This window comes from Mercenaria mercenaria, chromosome 17, assembly GCF_021730395.1.
Source record: "Mercenaria mercenaria strain notata chromosome 17, MADL_Memer_1, whole genome shotgun sequence".
NCBI lineage: Eukaryota > Metazoa > Mollusca > Bivalvia > Venerida > Veneridae > Mercenaria > Mercenaria mercenaria.
In genome coordinates, this window is record NC_069377.1 from 2086657 (window position 1) to 2105580 (window position 18924).

An 18924-nucleotide genomic window follows, 5' to 3' on the forward strand; every position below is an offset into this window, starting at 1 on the left:
AAGTTAGAAAGCTACCCATGATCTTATATGGCTTCAAAAGGAGGTAATAAAGAAGTAATGGAGTCAATAATTTTTTTTTTGTTATATTAATAAAATTTTCAATGACCTTAACCTTTAACAGTTAAATTAACTGACCTGGAAAGGCTACATCTTAACCAGGTATGTATCCTGTGAAACAGTCATTGTCCTTTCCAGATAAGTTTTCACAATTACTCAGTTTAGGCAGTTTTAAACATTATTTTATGACTGCCCTTCCCCCTCCCCCACTGCCTCACCTAATGTAGCTCACCCCTGAATACAGTTATACATAAAGTTGTAAAATTTGTAAGGTTTCTCAGCATCCCTATTCAACAACACATTTAACCTTTCATTGAACAATAAAATATAACTACTTTGTACAACAAAGGAATGCCCCCATTATTAATACATAAAGTCATATCATATAATACACTTTATTTCCTATCAAATGACTGTTAACCAGAACTGTACCAGGGTAAAATGTCATAACACCATGCCAATATATAATAACCTAGTAATTAACAAATTCAATACACATATTTGTGCTAAAACAAAAATGAGCAGCACCATGAGAAAACCAACATAGTGCATTTGCGACCAGCATGGATCCAGACCAGCCTGCACATCAGCGCAGTCTTGTCAGGATCCATGCTGTTCGCTTTGAAAGCAAACAGCATTGATCCATGCTGGTCGCAAATGCAATATGTTGGTTTTCTAGTGGCGCGGCTAAAATAGAAATTAAGGAAGAAAATCTTGCAATGACAAAAGAATATAGGTCATATCTGTTCATGACTATGATACACAGAAATACAATAAATCACAAAGCATCTGAGGAAGAATAATATGGAAAAAAGGAAATAAAAAAATTTAAGAATGAAATAAAAAACAAGAGCTGTCAATGGACAGCGCTTGACTATTCTCAGTGCTTGATAGTATAATATAAGCTATGAGTAAAACTTTAACATTACAATAAGCATAATATTATTCTAAGTCGAAAAGGGGCCATAATTCAGTCAAAATGCTTGATAGAGTTGCCTCCTCCTTTTTACAGACTGGGGTCATGATGGTAAACAAGTATGCAAAATATGAAAGCAATATCTCAATGGACTTTGAAAATATTTAGGGTGGTACGCAAACTTTAACTTTTATTCTAAGTCGAAAAGGGGCCATAATTCAGTCAAAATGCTTGATAGAGTTGCCTCCTCCTTTTTACAGACTGGGGTCATGATGGTAAACAAGTATGCAAAATATGAAAGCAATATCTCAATGGACTTTGAAAATATTTGGGGTGGTACGCAAACTTTAACATTTGTGTGACGCTCATGCTGACGCCGGGGCGTATAGGATAGCTCCCCTATCCTTCAAATAGTCGCGCTAATAATGAGTTTCAACTACTGGATAGTTAAACAATCTAAACTTTATACATATGGTCCACAAACATTCTATGTTGAAAACAGTTACAGTTGTTTGTAAAACACATATATTAAATAGTATGCCCTCTTGATTGCATGTTAGAAGTTGAGTTCTTGTTTTTTTCAACCGAAGGTATGCTGTGACCTTGACCTAAGATAGTCAATTCCACTTATTTGAATATTCTGCTTATCTGCATAATGCAAAAAAAAACAACAACAAAAAAACAACAGGAAACATCTTTAGAACATCCATGAAAGAAGGTTCTAGTGAAGTTTGTTTGAAATCATCTTAGTGGTTTAGCGGGGTTGCCACTTACTTAAGTAGATGAAATGCCCTGACTTTTCACTGACTTTTTCCCTGACTAAACCATACTTTTCATTGACCAATACAACCATATTTTTTCGACCTCCTCCTCCCCTACAGCCATCCAATCCACCCTTTACCATCCTGGCAAGGGTTGTAAAGCATTTTAGTCTTCAAAATTCCAAAGTTAACACAAAAACGAAATTGATTCAAACACATTTAAATATGTTTATACACAATTACACCAAAATGTGTTTGGAAATACTTATAAATACTGCTTGAAGACTGCCATAGCCACTGAACATTTTAAACATCTACCCAGAATTTCATTTTTTCCTGATTTTAACCTCTTTTCTGAAATTTCATTTTTCACTGACCTTGAAAAAAAATCATTTTTCCCTGACTTTTCAAGGTAAGTGGCAACAGTTGAACCCTGTTTAGTGGCAAAAACAGGAAAGTAGTAAAGAAACTGTAAACAAGCAATGCATATTCAGCAATTATAAGAAAACTAACTATAATGCACTTTGTGTCTAGGTGAGCTTAAAATCTGTATGAAACTGGTACTTACGTGTATTTGAGAGGGTAATGAAGTGAAACTAGGGCATGACAAGCCTCTGTGAGCCGCGAGAAGCTTTGTGAATGGAAGAGAATCTTGTGGTCAGACAGGGAAAGAACAAATACATCTATCACAGTTTGTATTCCTGAAAAAAAAATGAAAAGGAAGTTTTAACCCTTACCCTGCTAAATTTCTATAATGAACTTGTCCATCTTTCAATTTGGATAGTACAACTGACTGTTAAAAGGGGTGCTTACCAAAAATGATACTGACTGTTTGGCAAGGATGTGCAGGCTGATCATGATCTACACTAGCTGCAAAGGCAGAATCAATCATGTTCTCCATAATAAGGGTTAAGTTTTATTTCAATTTATAATAAGAATGTAAACAGTTAGTCAAGAAACTGGTTAACCATTCACACATCAGATTACAATCTGGTAAATGTTATAAACCAGAAATTTTGTGTCCATATGACATGGATGCCCAAACATACTGCACCATCCAGTACATAGCAAAATTTTTAGTACACACCATCTTCACATGAAGGATGTTTGACTAAAAGTTTGAAGCAAATTGTATTCACATTAGGTTGTGCATCTGAGCAACTTTGAAACCATTCCTTCAAAAAGTGAATTAGAAGTTGAACACACCAAAACAGAGAAAATGCACATAATTTCAATTAACACATTAGCTATATATTTTCTAAAAAGTGTATTTAGTATGTTGGAGTCAATTTTTTCCTAGAGAAATCAACCACTGTGCATGCAGTCCATCCTCCCCATGATAAATCTTTGTGCCACACATTACATTACAAAGCTTTGTTTTAAAGCTTTTATTAACTAAACTATAACATCTAGTGAGGTTCATCAACCTCAGTTTTATGAATGGGCTAAGATTCCAGGTGGCATTTTTCAAATATTCAAGAACAGACACACTCCTTGACAGAACAACTAAATGGATATCATTCTCACAATGGGAGGGCATCTAACATTACTGATTTTGGCCCAAGGTGATAAAACTCAAGTTTAAGCATCAATGTAAAAACTCTAACATGTGACTGGTTAACTCTTAGCATAATCTTAAAATTAACCAATGGCAAGGCTGTATTCTGGGACTAGTCCCTTAACTAAGTTTATAACTTTTGAAACAGAAAATAACCAGTCTGCTGAGAATAGAAAACTCCTCAGTAATATGTACCTGTGATAAAACAACTCTAGTCAAACCTGTAAATAAAGACCATCTGTAAGGGAGACAGATGGTGGCCTTTACTCACAGGTTAACAAGAACTGTCACTGTAAGCAAAATACCCTCCCCCATCCCACCACCAAAACAGCCTTTGACACAAAACGCCTGATCAAATGAGGATAGTATAATTGACATAAAATCTGTAAAAGCTGTCTTAATAACTGACTACACTACCTTAAAGCTAAACACTGCGATTTGTTCTTACCCACTTCAAAATCGATTGGGGTCGTCACTCATCAGTCATAACCAACCTGGCAATAAAATTTGAGGTAGCCTTCTTGAGTTATTGACTGGAAACCTATTTTCAGCCCAAGACCACTGTGACCTTGATTGCAAAGAACCAACCTCAAAATCAATAGGGGTCAACTGCAGATTACAAACAACCTGCCTAGGAAGTTTGAGATTCCTAAAATAAGGTGTTCTTGAGTTCTAAACAAATCTCTAGCTCAAGGTCACACCGAGCTTGACCTTTCAGCAACCAACCTCAAAATCAAGAGGTAATCTGCCACTCATGACAAACCTGCCTACCATGTTTGAGGTTCCTGTGCCGAAGCATTCTTCAGTTATTGATCAGAAACTGAGCAAACAGACAGGTGGTCCAATTATGACCCCCTTTTGGAAATGAAGCCAAGTTGTCTCTTAGACTTTACCCAGCTAAATTTCTAAAATGAACTGGTCCATCATTCAGTTTGGGCAGTACCAATTATTATTCAAAGGGGTGCTCACTGAAAATTTTCTGACTGACTAGCAAACTGTGTAGACACAGATGTGCAAGCTGATCTTGCTCTGCACTGGTCGCAAAGGCAGAATCTATTGCCTCCAGCAGGCTAAATGTAAGACAGGTTGTCTCTGCTCACAGAGTGTCTTTAGTAAATGTTTGTTTTGTATATGCAATATAACCTTTGATAATGACATCTCCCAATAGTAAAACACTTCACAAGCAGTCTTGTTAAATAAAGTGTTTAATAAATTAACTCCTTCAGAGCAACAACCACTGTACAATAAACACATCTTCAGTCTTCTAAATATTGTTTGCTATGAGAGACTGCACTGTAAATCACTTAGTATTGCGTAATCACTAAACAAATCTGCAATGAATATTTTGTTTACCTGTGAACCTAGTCACTGGAACGTATGTACCTCAAAGCCTATTTTGGTTTCTACTTTGTTGTTAAATTATAAAATCTATTTTTTTTGCTGTTTTATACTAATTGTTTTGAAGCTGTTCCCTGTTTTATTTTATTTCACTGATCATACAGAGCATAAAAGCAAAAGCTTTTCCAACAACTTAAAGTGCTGAGTATAAATAACGTGTCTGACTTGGTTCAAAAGTTAGTGAATACAGCTTATTCACAATGAAAACTTGATAAAACAGTTTCGTTTAATTATTCTTTAAGTCTTGTTGACACAGTTCAAGTCATACCGTGACTTTCCAGCTTAAATGATGGAGATAGGGCCAATTTACCCCTCCAGTCATCCTTTAAGAAATGGCGAGACACATTGGGTAGAACCATGGGGCTTTCGCAAGCAACCTGAATGTCTTTTTCACATGATGTCCAGAGCAAGGCTCAAACCCAGAAATTCGAAGTATACAACCTTATCCACTCTGCCATGATGGTGAGGCCCCATTTCTGATATAGATATAAATGTACAAGATAACTACATTTAACTGCGCGAAGTTCAAACACAGGACTACTGCATTTTTGGCTACATGATGCACTAAATACAGCAAGGGGCTTTATGGCTTGCTATCGCCAGAATCTAGCTCGATCAGGGCCTCCACTGGGCCTTATAAAGTTGTAGCCACTTTGAGAAAAAGTGCCAAATTGAATCTGAATTGCTGAAATTGGCCACATTTTAATAAAATTCTTGTAGCCACTTTCAAAAATCTGTAGCCAGTTCTCTGTGTTTGTAGCATTTGGCTACATTGGTGAATGGCAGAGGAGGCCCTGCTCGATGTAAGAGAAGATTATCAAAACTGCATACCTAATTGTTCAAACAGCAGGGCGGCAGCTTGTTTGGTTACAGGTAGGGTTGAACACAGCGGGGGTTGAAGGGCTTGCCGGTCTCCAGCACCTATTGAGAATCTAACTTGAGGACCACTAGGCAATGGAGCCTGAACACAACCAATAATGTTTCCGACCAAAGTATCGATGTCTACTTGCAGTTTGTCAACGTATGCTGTGTATATGATTCCGAGACAGTTCTGAAAAGAGTACAAAGATTATTACCATTCTGATCAATAATTACAGCAATTAACCCTTACCCTGCTAAAATTTCTGTAATGAACTTGTCCATCTTCCAATTTGGACAGTTCCATTAACTGTTAAAAGGGGTGTATACCAAAAAAGATACTGACTGAATAGTGAACAGTGCAGATCATGATCAGACTGCATGGATGTGCAGGCTGATCATGATCTACACTGGTCACAAAGGCAGAACCAATCGTGTCCAGCATGGTAAGGGTTAAATGAAAAGTAAAATAAATGTCAGTTACAAAGCACGTAAAAAAATCTACAGTAAGAAAATGTGACAAGCAGGTAAGGATTAATCATGTACAACAATACTATTTCCTACTGCCCCCTCGGAAACAGACACAGATCCCTTCCTCTATTCATGAAAAACAAAGACCTACTGAATATATTCATACAATATGACATCAGGTTTCAATAGTAGTGTTGACATTCAGGCAAGTAAGCCTCCAGACTAGACAGCCTTCTGACAGAAGTATCTGAACATCTGCAAACAAATTTGACTTTCAAACTAGTGGGCTTCAAGCGTCAAACTGGTTGCCTTCCAGACTAGCAGTCTTTCAAACTAGCAGACTTTTCAGACGTTACACTGCAGTAACAGAATTTAATATAAGCATAGTGGTTCAGACTTGCTAAGTGATTTCACTTGTGAGTTTTTATTTCAAATACCCTAAATACTGTAAAGCAGAAATTTTCACTTTGTCAAATTTCGCTAATTTGAAACTTTGAGTATGTTTGCCAGGTTTAATATTTGCGAAGTTGTAAAAATATTATCATACTTGAATTTGAATGATATGGTGAATATTTACATGAGGATTAATTTTCGCGAGATGTAGGGCAGGCCTCGCAAATATAGCGAAAATTAAACCCTCATGAAAATTTCTGCTTTTACAGTAATATAATGACCAGTCATTCAATACGTGTAGGGTCATTTTCTTGGATTCAGTGTACCACCTAGAAATTTGAGATCTGACTTTAAAAAAAGGCCATAAATCTTTTTTTTTGCCAATTTAAAGGAAATGAATTATTAATACTATATACAGTACATACTTTGAATGTTTCAACATAGTCATGGCGTGTAATGATAACTAAACTCTTTGGTGCGAACATCTGCGAATGGTGCGGTATAATGGCATCTTCTACGTCAATGTCCTCATCATCCGGCTTTAAAGTCATGGCAACCGGCTCGTAAAATGTCAGGCATGAACAGTAGTGTCGGTCGGCATCGATGTCGGTTAAAACCGAAACGAAGTATGTCGGCTGTTGTCTCTGACTGGAAAGTACCCATCCTGTTGGCTGACAGAACTGAAAAATGATTTTCAACAAACGAATGAAATCATGTGGCAAAAGGGCTCCATAAATTGCAATCTTCTGATTTCATAGGTATGCAAGTTTGTGGGATTACCCAAAATGGCTATTCTGTTGGGATATGAGTTTGTTGATTTACACTTAGACCTAAAAAAATTATTTGTTTCCGGTATTCCAACCTACCATAAATTTTTGGCCCGACCCTAATGTTTTAAAGGCCTTGGAGAATTTGTTTTTAAACTGCACTTTTTATGCTTTAAACATGGTCAGTGATGACAGAAATCAACTTACTGATGCTCAAAAGGCATACCCCCCTTATTTGTATTCATTTTTGGATACAAAAATAATTTCCGAAAAGTCCCACTTAATAAAAAAAATCCAGTATCTTACAGAGGCAAACCGACAACTGCTCGATTTTGCAAATAATTTCTAGCAACTGTGGCAGGGGTCAGCACTTTCTCAATTTTACTACAGACCTTGCTTAGACTTATTTCTACACAGGACTGACTTCATTAGTCAGGTTTTGATGAAATTATAAGTCTCTTTGCCAACATGCATAATTTACCAGCTCAATCATTTTGCTAATTTAACATGTAAACACAAAAATTACCGTAGATACCCATGTATAATGCGCAGTTTATTGACCCCCGGGACCACCCCCGAATCGTGGGTGCGCATAATATACAGGTATAGACAATTTTCCTACTTCAAAACGAGTTTGTTACCGATGTTCGCCATTTTGGTAAAGGGAAACTACTCCCCGCGCTTCCTGTCTCCGCTAAAATCTAAGATTGCCGTTACGTTCCGTAAAAGATCGAATTGTTTATTTTTCTTTGAAACAAAATTAATTTCATATAAATTTAAAAGTATTTTGACGAAAGAAATGTTTATAAATCACAAAAATTATGATACTAATTAAAGATCGAGAATTATCTTTAACCGAGATCAAACTGTGAACAACATAACTGACACGAGGTGACACGTTAATTGCCGGTAATTACTGGCTTTATGATCGTGACAAAAAGACTATCACACCTTTTGTTATCAGTTTGAATTGAGAAGCTCATGTCATTTTGAAAGATACCATTCCGAAATATTGAATCAGCTGCTATTTATTTATTCAAAATAGTGAATTAAAAAAGGTAAAACAACAAATATAACAATAATTCACTGGTTTTATTTTCGAGAAAACAAAAATCGATAGTACCGTTAGACTGATGCTGCTCTCCGCCGCGGAGATAAAATTTATTACCGGTGTCGATGTAAACTCTACTTTCGTTTTCCATCCACCTCAAAAATTGACCAAATTTTTTTTTTTTTTCTTTTTTTTCCCAGGATTTTGGACTAAGATCCGGGGTGCGCATTATACACGGGTGCGCATTATACATGGGTATCTACGGTATAAAAAAAAAATGTAATGAAATATGACCTCATTTTTTTTTTTTTTTTTTTGTAAGCAGTTATTTATATTATTTTACTTACAAAACTTCAGTATCAAATGATATATATATATAGTCTATGCTAACATTGATCTTAAAAAGATTTTTTCTTTGATTTGCAAAAAAAACATCTTGCTATCGGCATACTATGTTTTGCAATGATCTACGTAATTATTAGCATATTTGCTTGCCAAAGTCACAAAATGATAATAAACAAGAGGGCCATGAAGGCCCTGTATCGCTCACCTGACCTACAGACCTAAAGATCATTAAGATTAACATTCTGACCAAGTTTCATTAAGATATGGTCATAAATGTGGCCTCTAAAGTGTTAACTAGCCATTCCTTTGAAATGACCCCGTGACCTAGTTTTTGACCCGATATGACCCAGATTCGAACTTGACCTAAAGATCATCAAGTTTAACATTCTGACTAAGTTTCATGAATATACAGTCATAAATGTGGCCTCTAGAGTGTTAACAAGGTTTTCCTTTGATATGACCTAGTGACCTAGTTTTTGACCCCAACTGACCCAGATTTAAACTTGATCTAAAGATCATCAAGATTAATATTCTGACAAAGTTTCATTAAGATATGGTCATAACTGTGGCCTCTAAAGTGTTAACTAGCTTTTCCTTTGATTTGACCTGGTGACCTAGTTTTTGATCCGACATGACCCAGATTCAAACCTGCCCTAAAGATCATCAAGTTTAACATTCTGACTAAGTTTCATGAAGATATAGTCATAAATATGGCCTCTACAGTGTTAACAAGCTTTTCCTTTGATCTGACCTAGTGACCTAGTTTTTGACCCACCTGACCCAGATTTACAACTGACCTTAAGATCATCAAGATTTACATTCTGACCAAGTTTCATTATGATATGGTCATAAATGTGGTCTCTACAGTGTAAACTAGCTTTTCCTTTGATTTGACCTGGTGACCTAGTTTTTGATCCTACATGACCCAGATTCAAACTGGACCTTAAGATCATCAAGATTAACATTCTGGTCAAGTTTCATTAAGATTGGGCCAAAATTGTGACCTCTAGAGTGTTAACAAGCTTTTCCTTTGATTTGACCTGGTGACCTAGTTTTTGAACCCAGATGACCCAATATCGAACTCGTCCAAGATTTTATTGAGGGTAACATTCTGACCAAGTTTCATTAAGATTGGGCCAAAAATGTGACCTCTAGAGTGTTAACAAGCTTTTCCTTTGATTTGACCTGATGACCTAGTTTTTGATCCCAGATGACCCAATATCGAACTCGTCCAAGATTTTATTGAGGGTAACATTCTGACCAAGTTTCATTAAGATTGGGCCAAAAATGTGACCTCTAGAGTGTTAACAAGCTTTTCCTTTGATTTGACCTGATGACCTAGTTTTTGATCCCAGATGACCCAATATCGAACTCGTCCAAGATTTTATTGAGGGTAACATTCTGACCAAGTTTCATTAAGATTGGGCCAAAAATGTGACCTCTAGAGTGTTAACAGTCAAATTGTTGACGACGGACGGACGGACGGACGGACGACGGACGACGGACACAGGGCGATCACTAAAGCTCACCTTTGAGCACTTCGTGCTCAGGTGAGCTAAAAACACATCCAGGCTTAAACAAACATTAAATAAATTCATCATATTTAGGCAAATGATATATTGTGGAGGAGGATTCAAATTTCATGCATTTGTAATCTATAGACAGAAAAATATTCAGGAACATATTCTTTCAATAATTTGTCAAAACGGTAAAACTACTATAATTTGTTGGGGACTTATTTTTATGGAGTTTTGAGGTGCAGGCTGATCATTCATGGTCTGCACTGTTCGATATTCTGTCAGTAAATTTTCAGTGACCATCCCTTTGAATAATAAGTGGTACTGCCCAAACTGAATGATGGACCAGTCCATTTTAGAAATTTAGCAGTTAAAGTTGAAGAAAAAGTAACTCAAACAGTGTCTGATCTACAGTAATCTTCAAAATCTGCTTCATCATTGAAACAACCTTATCCGCTGTCAATACAAATGCATTATTTTGTTGCCGGAGTCAATATAAATGCAGTAAACTGACTGCAAAAATTCATTATTCATTGAACAGATTTATTTGCATGAAAGATGGAAGCCATATCCTATAATTCTTTATTGCAGCATTTTATTTACCACTAAGAAATATTTTGAATGGATTTGGGAACAATTTCATGGGGCCTGGAAAATATCTGACTATGTACTCGAAAACCTTGCCACAGAATAAAAAATTTATTTAAGTTTCTTCTCTTGATGAATTATAAATAAATACCCCAAAGCAAAAAGTAATACATGTATATAAAGCAAAAATATAACTTCATTTGTAGCACTGGCACTCGGCGTGTGACCTGGACCCCCAACCGACACACACACCCACCCTCCCCCAAAGCCCCTCCTCTATTACCCTGGTACGAAAACTGCATAATCTGGTATAATCAGTTGTTTATACCATACTGTAATATGATTTATTTCTCACAAAACTATTATTTCATGAAACTAATAGTATAAACAACAGATTTCACACGACTGTTTTTTTTTGTACCAGGGAAGTAGAGGGGCCTTGGGCTGTGGAGGGTGGTGGGGTCCAGGCCACCCTTTCAGAAAACAAACACAAATGACAAATCATAAATCACAAATTGGTTAGATTTATATAGGTTCAATATACTCTACAACATGTACAATGTATTTTTATTTTTTTTTTGGATATAGAATATTCAGTGACCTATTATCCTCAATTAGGAAAATGGTGACAAATGGCCTAGTCAATCTCTCCTTTTTTGTATGCTAGCAATTTGTTATTTGAGAGTGTTTTTCATTTCAAATATTACTGAAGTAGTGTATAAATGTACGGTCATGTACAATACCCTAATTATGACTTTCTCTCTTTCTGGTAGAGGATATGAATGAAAACTACAAGTTATATTGAAGTGCCCTATCATATATCTAAACTTTGTACCTTTCTCGTTTACTAAGTAACTTAAATTTGTGTCATTCCTTCATGACTTTTTTGACACAAAATTATTAAAGCCACATTACAAATACTATTTTCATTTGGGGTTAAAGACTGTATCTAAGAGAACTGTATAATTGCAGCCAATTTACAACCAGTTTTTTGTGGATTTTGCATCATTATTTACTTGTTCTCCACTAGTAACTTACAACTTCCCTACATGAATAAGAATGGTGGGAAATCTAAGGCTTCAGACTCATTGCTTTTTGTCAATTTTTTTTTATCATTTGCCTCTTACTCGGACTGAACTTGGGAACTTTTCCTTTAAAACCAACATTGGTAATAACCTATTATGTTTTATGTTTAAAATAATTATATATCATAAATTCTATTATGAAAAAGATAAGCAGGGCTGTCATTTGAGGAAATGAGGATCAAATTAAAGATAATACTGGCAAGATAAAAACTAGTGATTTTTTTTAAAGATTAGACTCATTCAAATTTCTGGTTCTAAAATGTTAAGACCGTTTCTAAATCAGTTTACTTTAGCTGTAATCTGGTTAATACCACAATGAATTACATGTATGCCATGAATCTGTCTTCCAACAGAACAAGTAACAATGTACAGACAACGAAAAAAAAACTTCCTGTGAAGGAAGCTGATTTCTATCCAGTTATTATCAATTTCATAGTAAATGAACCTTTCCAAAACTATGTCCTCTAAAAAACAAAGTTCAGGTTTTCTTGTGGTTGCTGTTTTACAGAGGCTGTACATCACAGTTTATACAGCGATTTTTTTCCTTCTTTAATAGGGTCCGTAAAACGGACTCTTTCCCAATTGAAAATAATGACCATTTTTCCCAATTTCAGACCAAATTATTCCCAAAAATGACCTACAAACATTTTTGAAATGGCTGCTGTCCCGGCATCGTGAAATTCGCCGATTATAGAAAATATGTTCCGAATTTTAATCGAGCGTTCGCTAATTTTGACCAAAGGGCAAATACTCGATTAAAATTCAGAACATGTTCTCTGTCATCACAAGTGCGAATTTAATCAATCGCACCATGCATTGTTTTCGGTAACCGGTTTCCACGATCTTTTTCTGTAGAACCAGTGACAAACTGTGCGAACAATGAGTTACAACAGCAAATATAATGTTCAAAGGCTAACAAAATCCAAGCTTGCTGGCTGCAAAAGCCTTGTGGAGTTCAGATTCTCACGGGCATCTTCACAGCCTGTTCTGACTGAGGGAACGTCCGTTGAATTGTCGACATCGGTGTCGTTTTCATGTCAGAGTCAGGAGAACTCTTGTGTAACTCCGGTTGAATTTGTGCCAGTGTGTGCCTTTAGAACAACCATCGTTATCTCAGAGTCAGGCCACTGTATCATGTTGTGATGATCAGAACACTAGCTCTAGTGTAACTCAATTAGATCCAGGAAAGGGGTTATTGTAATTTTGTAGGCAGTGGCTAGGATTACGGTACCGTAATCCTAGCCTCCGAGTCTAGGATTACGGAAGTTCCGTATTTCTCGACAACCCTACGAGGATAGGCTAGGATTACGGAAGTATTTAAGAGGCATCAAATATATGTTAGGACATGCATAAATGATGTTTTAAACATTTTTTTTCAGTTAAAATAGCGATTTTTTCATGCCTGTCGTATCGTGTTATGATCCGCCATTTAGGGTTAACGATATAGTAATGGCGGCACTCGCTGCCGGGTGTATAAACAGAGTAACAGCTGTTAAAAATCTGTAGTCAAGTGTTAAAAAAAGAGAGACCCCCCAAAAAGAAGGAAAAAATCAATAAAAAGGAAGAAAAGAAAGAAAAATCATTAATATGAAATAATAACATGCTCTTAACAAAAAAAAAAAAAAAAAAAATACAACACTATTTTTTAAAAAGAAACAAAAGAAAAAAAAAACACAATATTTTTTATGGAAATTGTAAAATATGGGTATGTAGTCGCCACCATTAATATATCGTAACCCAAAATAACGGATCGATAACACAAAATAGTATGACAGGCATGAAAATCGATATTTTAAGTGGAAAAAAGTATGTTTACAGCATAATTTATACATGTCCTTAAATATATTTGATGCCTCTTAAATACTTCCGTAATCCTAGCCTATCCTCGTAGGGTTGTCTAGAAATACGGAACTTCCGTAATCCTAGACTCGGAGGCTAGGATTACGGTACCGTAATCCTAGCCACTGTCAATTTTGTATGTTACACAAAATTCCCAATTAGGTTGAAGACGACGCTATTTTTCCCAAATCATCCGGACGTGGACGCTTTCCCAAAATGGCAAAAAAAATCGCTGTAAATTATAAAATATTATTTACATTTAGTCAAGCTAAAAATGGTGAAAAGCTGCTGCATTTTTTCAAATTGTCTTCTTGTACAGATCAACCAACAGAAGGAAACTTACCAACTCTATACCCGGAGTAAAAGGACAATCTGGCCAGTCAGTCTTCGGGAATCTTTGTAGGATTTTGCCGCAACTGGCTCCTCCCCCTGAAAATATATGAAAGTAATACTGTGAAATGATCAACATTCGTGGGGGACTAATTTTCATGGATTTCATGGTTGAGTCAATCCACAGAATTTAATCCCAACAAACAAGTAAAATTCCCATTCATTTTATGTTCAAAAGTTGTGTGTGTTCGGGTAAAATGTCTTTTTCAACAAGTTTTCAGTCATTCATGTCTACTTGTAGCAGTGAGTACAGTGCTCAACTTTATAGTGCTGCCTCACTGGAATATCACACCGTAGACACATGGCATGATACCCGACCCAGTCGCATTATACTGACACCGGGCTGACCAGTCCTAGCACTATCCTCTTAATGCTGAGCACCAAGCAAGGAAGCTGCTAGTAGTACCATTATTTTACGCCTTTGTTATGATGAACCCATGACCTCCCAAATTCGAAATGGGCGCTCTACTACTAGGCTACTATTAGGGCGAATTGCATGAATTCATATCCCCACGAAATTGCTGTTTTGCCCAAAACCAAGAAATTTCATGCCCACGAAATCAAATTATCTTACAGTATCAAATTGTTCAGTTATTTCCCTAAAATTATACATGATATATCAGTAAACAAAAATGTTTTTTTCAATTCCAGTAACACACGGAAATCCAGATCTATTTAAAAAATGTTTCTGTTACAACAGTGTATAATCACAGGAGTCTGAAATTCTATCAATAAGACCATAGAAGTCTATCTTTACAAAAAATACCCCCTATATATATAAAATAAACACATATTTTATATACATAGGGGGTACTTTTTGTAAAGATAGACTTCTATGGTCTTATTGATAGAATTTCAGACTCCTGTGGTATAATATTAAACAGTGGTTATATATACAAAATCCCTCAAAACTGCTATATATCAAAGCTAGTTCTAGACAAAAAAATTCCTCACCAGAATTGGAATCAGATTTTCTTACAATAACCAGCTTACAATAACAAACAAGAGGATCATGATGGTCCTGAATCGCTCACCTCTTCCCACATGACCCAGTTTTGAGTATGACATCGTTTTTTTCTACTATTTGACATAGTGACCTAGTTTTTGAGCTCATGTGACCAAGTTTTGAACTTGACCTAGATATTATCAAGATAAAAATTCTGTCCAATTTCCATGAAGATCCATTGAAAAATATGGTCTCTAGAGAGGTCACAAGGTTTTTCTATTATTTGACCTATTGACCTAGTTTTCGAAGGTACGTGACCCTGTATTAAAATTTACCTAGATAACATCAAGGTGAACATTCTCACTAATTTTCATGAAGATCTCATGAAAAATGTGGCCTCTGGAGAGGTCAGAAGGTTTTTCTATTTTTAGACCTACTGGCATAGTTTTTGACTGCACGTGACCCAGTTTCAAAACTGACCTAGATATCATCAAGGTGAACATTCAGATCAATTTTCATGAAGATACATTGAAAAATATGGCCTCTAGAGAGGTCAAAAGATTTTTCTAATTTTACACCTACTGACCTAGTTTTTGAAGCAGTTGATCCAGTTTCAAACCTGACCTAGATATCATCAAGATGAACATTCAGACCAATTTTCATACAGATCCCATGAAAAGTATGGCCTCTAGAGAGGTCACAAGGTTTTTTTATTATTTGACCTACTGACCTAGTTTTTTAAGGCACGTGCCCCAGTTTCTAAATTGGCCTAGATATCATTAAGATGAACATTCTGACCAATTTTCATGAAGATCCATTCAAGGGTATGGCCTCTAGAGAGGTTACAAGGTTTTTCTATTTCAAGACCTACTGACCTTGTTTTTGATCGCAGTTGACCCAGTTTCAAACCTGACCTATATATTATCAAGATAAACATTCAGACCAACTTTCATACAGATCCCATGAAAAATATGGCCTCTAGAGAGGTCACAACGTTTTTTCATTATTTGACCTACTGACCTACTTTTTGAAGGCACGTGACCCACTTTCCAACTTGACCTAGATATCATCAAGATGAACATTCTGACCAAATTTTATGGAGATCCGTTCACAAGTCTGTCCTCTAGAGAGATCACAAGGTTTTTCTATTTTTAGACATACTGACCTAGTTTTTGACCGCACATGACCCTGTTTCGAACCTGACCTAGATGTCATGAAGATGAACATTCTGACCAAATTTCATACAGATCCCATGAAAAATATGGCCTTTAGAGAGGTCACAAGGTTTTTCTATTATTTGACCTACTGACCTAGTTTTAGATGGCAACTTTCGAACTTGACCTAGATATCATCAAGGTGAACATTCAGACCAACTTTCATGAAGATCCATTGAAAAATATGGTCTCTAGAGAGGTCACAAGGTTTTTCTATTATTTGACCTACTGACCTAGTTTTTGACCCCACGTGATCCAATTTCGAACTTGACCTAGATATCATCAAGGTGAACATTTTGACCAATTTTCATGAAGATCTCATGAAATATATGGCCTCTAGAGCGGTCACAAGGTTTTTCTATTTTTAGACCTACTGACCTAGTTTTTGACCGCACGTGACCTAGTTTCAAACTTGACCTAGATATCATCAAGATGAACATTCAGACCAACTTTCATACAGATCCCATGAAAAATATGGCCTTTAGAGAGGTCACAAGGTTTTTCTATTATTTGACCTACTGACCCAGTTTCGAACTTGACCTAGATATCATCAAGGTGAACGTTCTGACCAATTTTCATGAAGACCTTGTGAAATATATGGCCTCTAGAGAGGTCACAAGGATTTTTCTATTTTTAGACCTACTGACCTAGTTTTTGAAGGCATGTGACCCAGTTTCGAACTTGACCTAGCAGGCCCTTCCCCAAAAATTTTCTAAGGCGCTGGGGTAAAGTCTGTCACCAAGAATGTCAACTTATTCATATGAATATGAAATAGTGGAGGGCCTTAATATATTAGCTTAATCTTGAAACCAAGATCATGTTGTAAACAACATAGTTAAAGGCCTGTTTCAGGTCACATTGTAAACTAATAATTATCAAAAGTCATGTTGTATTGATCAGGTCTTTCATCAATATTTCATTAACAGAAAAGTGCTATTACAGTCAGGTTAAAGTTTACTAAAACACATATCCAAAATATACTATCCAGATACTGGTACACTTCCGGAATGTTGTCTGAAAGAAGTTTTTACTCAGTTACATGACCTACTAGGGTAAACCAGAGATAGTTCCTCAAATATTGATGTTTCTCATCGTAAAAAAATACACCGACTGTCAGCTTTTTTTGAAGGAAAAATGGAAAAATTGCATACGACATCGGGAGTAATAACGACTCGTGAACGTACACTCTAAACGTACTTTTACTTTCGATATTCATTAAAATTTGTGCATTTTCTAGTTTAAATTACAGTAGAATCAAACTGCATTGATATATACTTGTTATTATACTAAACAACGGTCTAATTTAAATTTTGCACGAAGAAATCTAGGGCACTTTTCACGTGCTTGGTAATCAGCTGGCCGCTTACGCACCTTCCATACTATTTATCAATTAATTTTAACACTTCATTGATTCTCATTACCTGTGTGCACTCGCCGTGACGTAATTTGCTGATCAAAGAAATCATCGAGGCATGTCAACAGGGAAATTACATATACACTACACGAGGTATCTCACGGGGATGAAATCGCTTACTGATTTAAGACGCCGCGCTAATAATTGAGGCACCGCGCAGGATATTTAAGCGCTGCGGGAAGCTGTATTTCGTGTAGCGCGGCGCCTTATGTGGCTGGGGAAGGGCCTGCCTAGATATCATCAAAGTGAACATTCTGACCAATTTTCATGAAGATCGTGTGAAATATATGGCCTCTAGAGAGGTCACAAAGTTTTTCTATTTTTAGACCTACTGACCTAGTTTTTGATGGCACGTGACCCAGTTTCGAACTTGACCTAGATATCATCAAGATGAACATTCTGACCAACTTTCATAAAGATCCCACAAAAAATGTGACCTCTAGAGTGGTCACAAGCAAAAGTTTACGGACGCACGGACGCGCAAACAGACGACGGACGACGGACACCGCGCATTCACAAAAGCTCACCTTGTCACTTTGTGACAGGTGACCTAAAAATGGACTCTGAGACTGCTTTTCAAAGAAACGTGTTTTTAGACTTATTTCACTTTGTTGTTTGACACAATTTTAGGTCACATGTAGACTAGCTCCTAGACTATGATATATATTTTTTTCCATTTTTATAATTTAATTTAGTGAACTGAGCAAGTCTATAATCTTATGTCCAATATCAATGATAATTTAAACATCATTCCTCTTAGAAAATCACTAGAATAGACTGGCTTTTGTCTCTATGAAATGGAATTGGGCACAGAAAAAAAAATAGAAATATCTTAATTATCAGTATAGAGGCTAGTCTAGGTCACACAGTGATTTCTGGCTTTTACGGTAACTGCAGAGGGAGACCAATGTGCACCTCCAGGCATCATTGCACACATGAGTGGTTTTTTGGACAAAATTATCAACATTATACAAGCAAGTTGGGTGGCTTCCACACATGAAAGAATTCAACACCCAAAGTGAGGTTTCGGCAGTGAGGGGAAAGAGATTCAAAGTCAGTAATCTTTACCACTCACTGACTCAGTCATGGAAATGGAAAAGAATTTTAATGCTTGATGCCTTCCTCAACACAAGTTTCATACAATTACAATCACTGTCAACATGGTCAATTAGTAATAAATTTCTAAATAACATATTTTCCTGTTCAACAACGACATGGCCCATTTCATTTCCTTTTTATTAATAATCAGCTTTCATGTTTGTTTCATATATCCTTATAAATGTGAAAAAAATTTTTTTATTCATTTAGAAAAGTGTGAAAAAAATAATTTAATCATTTAGAAAAAAAATAAATTTA

At 36.1% G+C, this 18924-nt stretch overlaps 1 protein-coding gene across 1 annotated transcript in view; it reads right to left on the minus strand.

The window, feature by feature from the left end:
- The window catches only part of LOC123536008 (myotubularin-related protein 13-like), an 88834-nt gene that overhangs the window by 66426 nt on the left and 3484 nt on the right, over positions 1-18924 (minus strand). Inside the window, exons 2-5 of the mRNA XM_053528736.1 lie at positions 13948-14033; positions 6838-7092; positions 5522-5741; positions 2303-2435 (exon numbers count right to left, since the gene is read on the minus strand). Coding sequence (XP_053384711.1) covers positions 2303-2435; positions 5522-5741; positions 6838-7092; positions 13948-14033 — 694 coding nt within the window. The remainder of the gene's footprint in view (positions 1-2302; positions 2436-5521; positions 5742-6837; positions 7093-13947; positions 14034-18924) is intronic.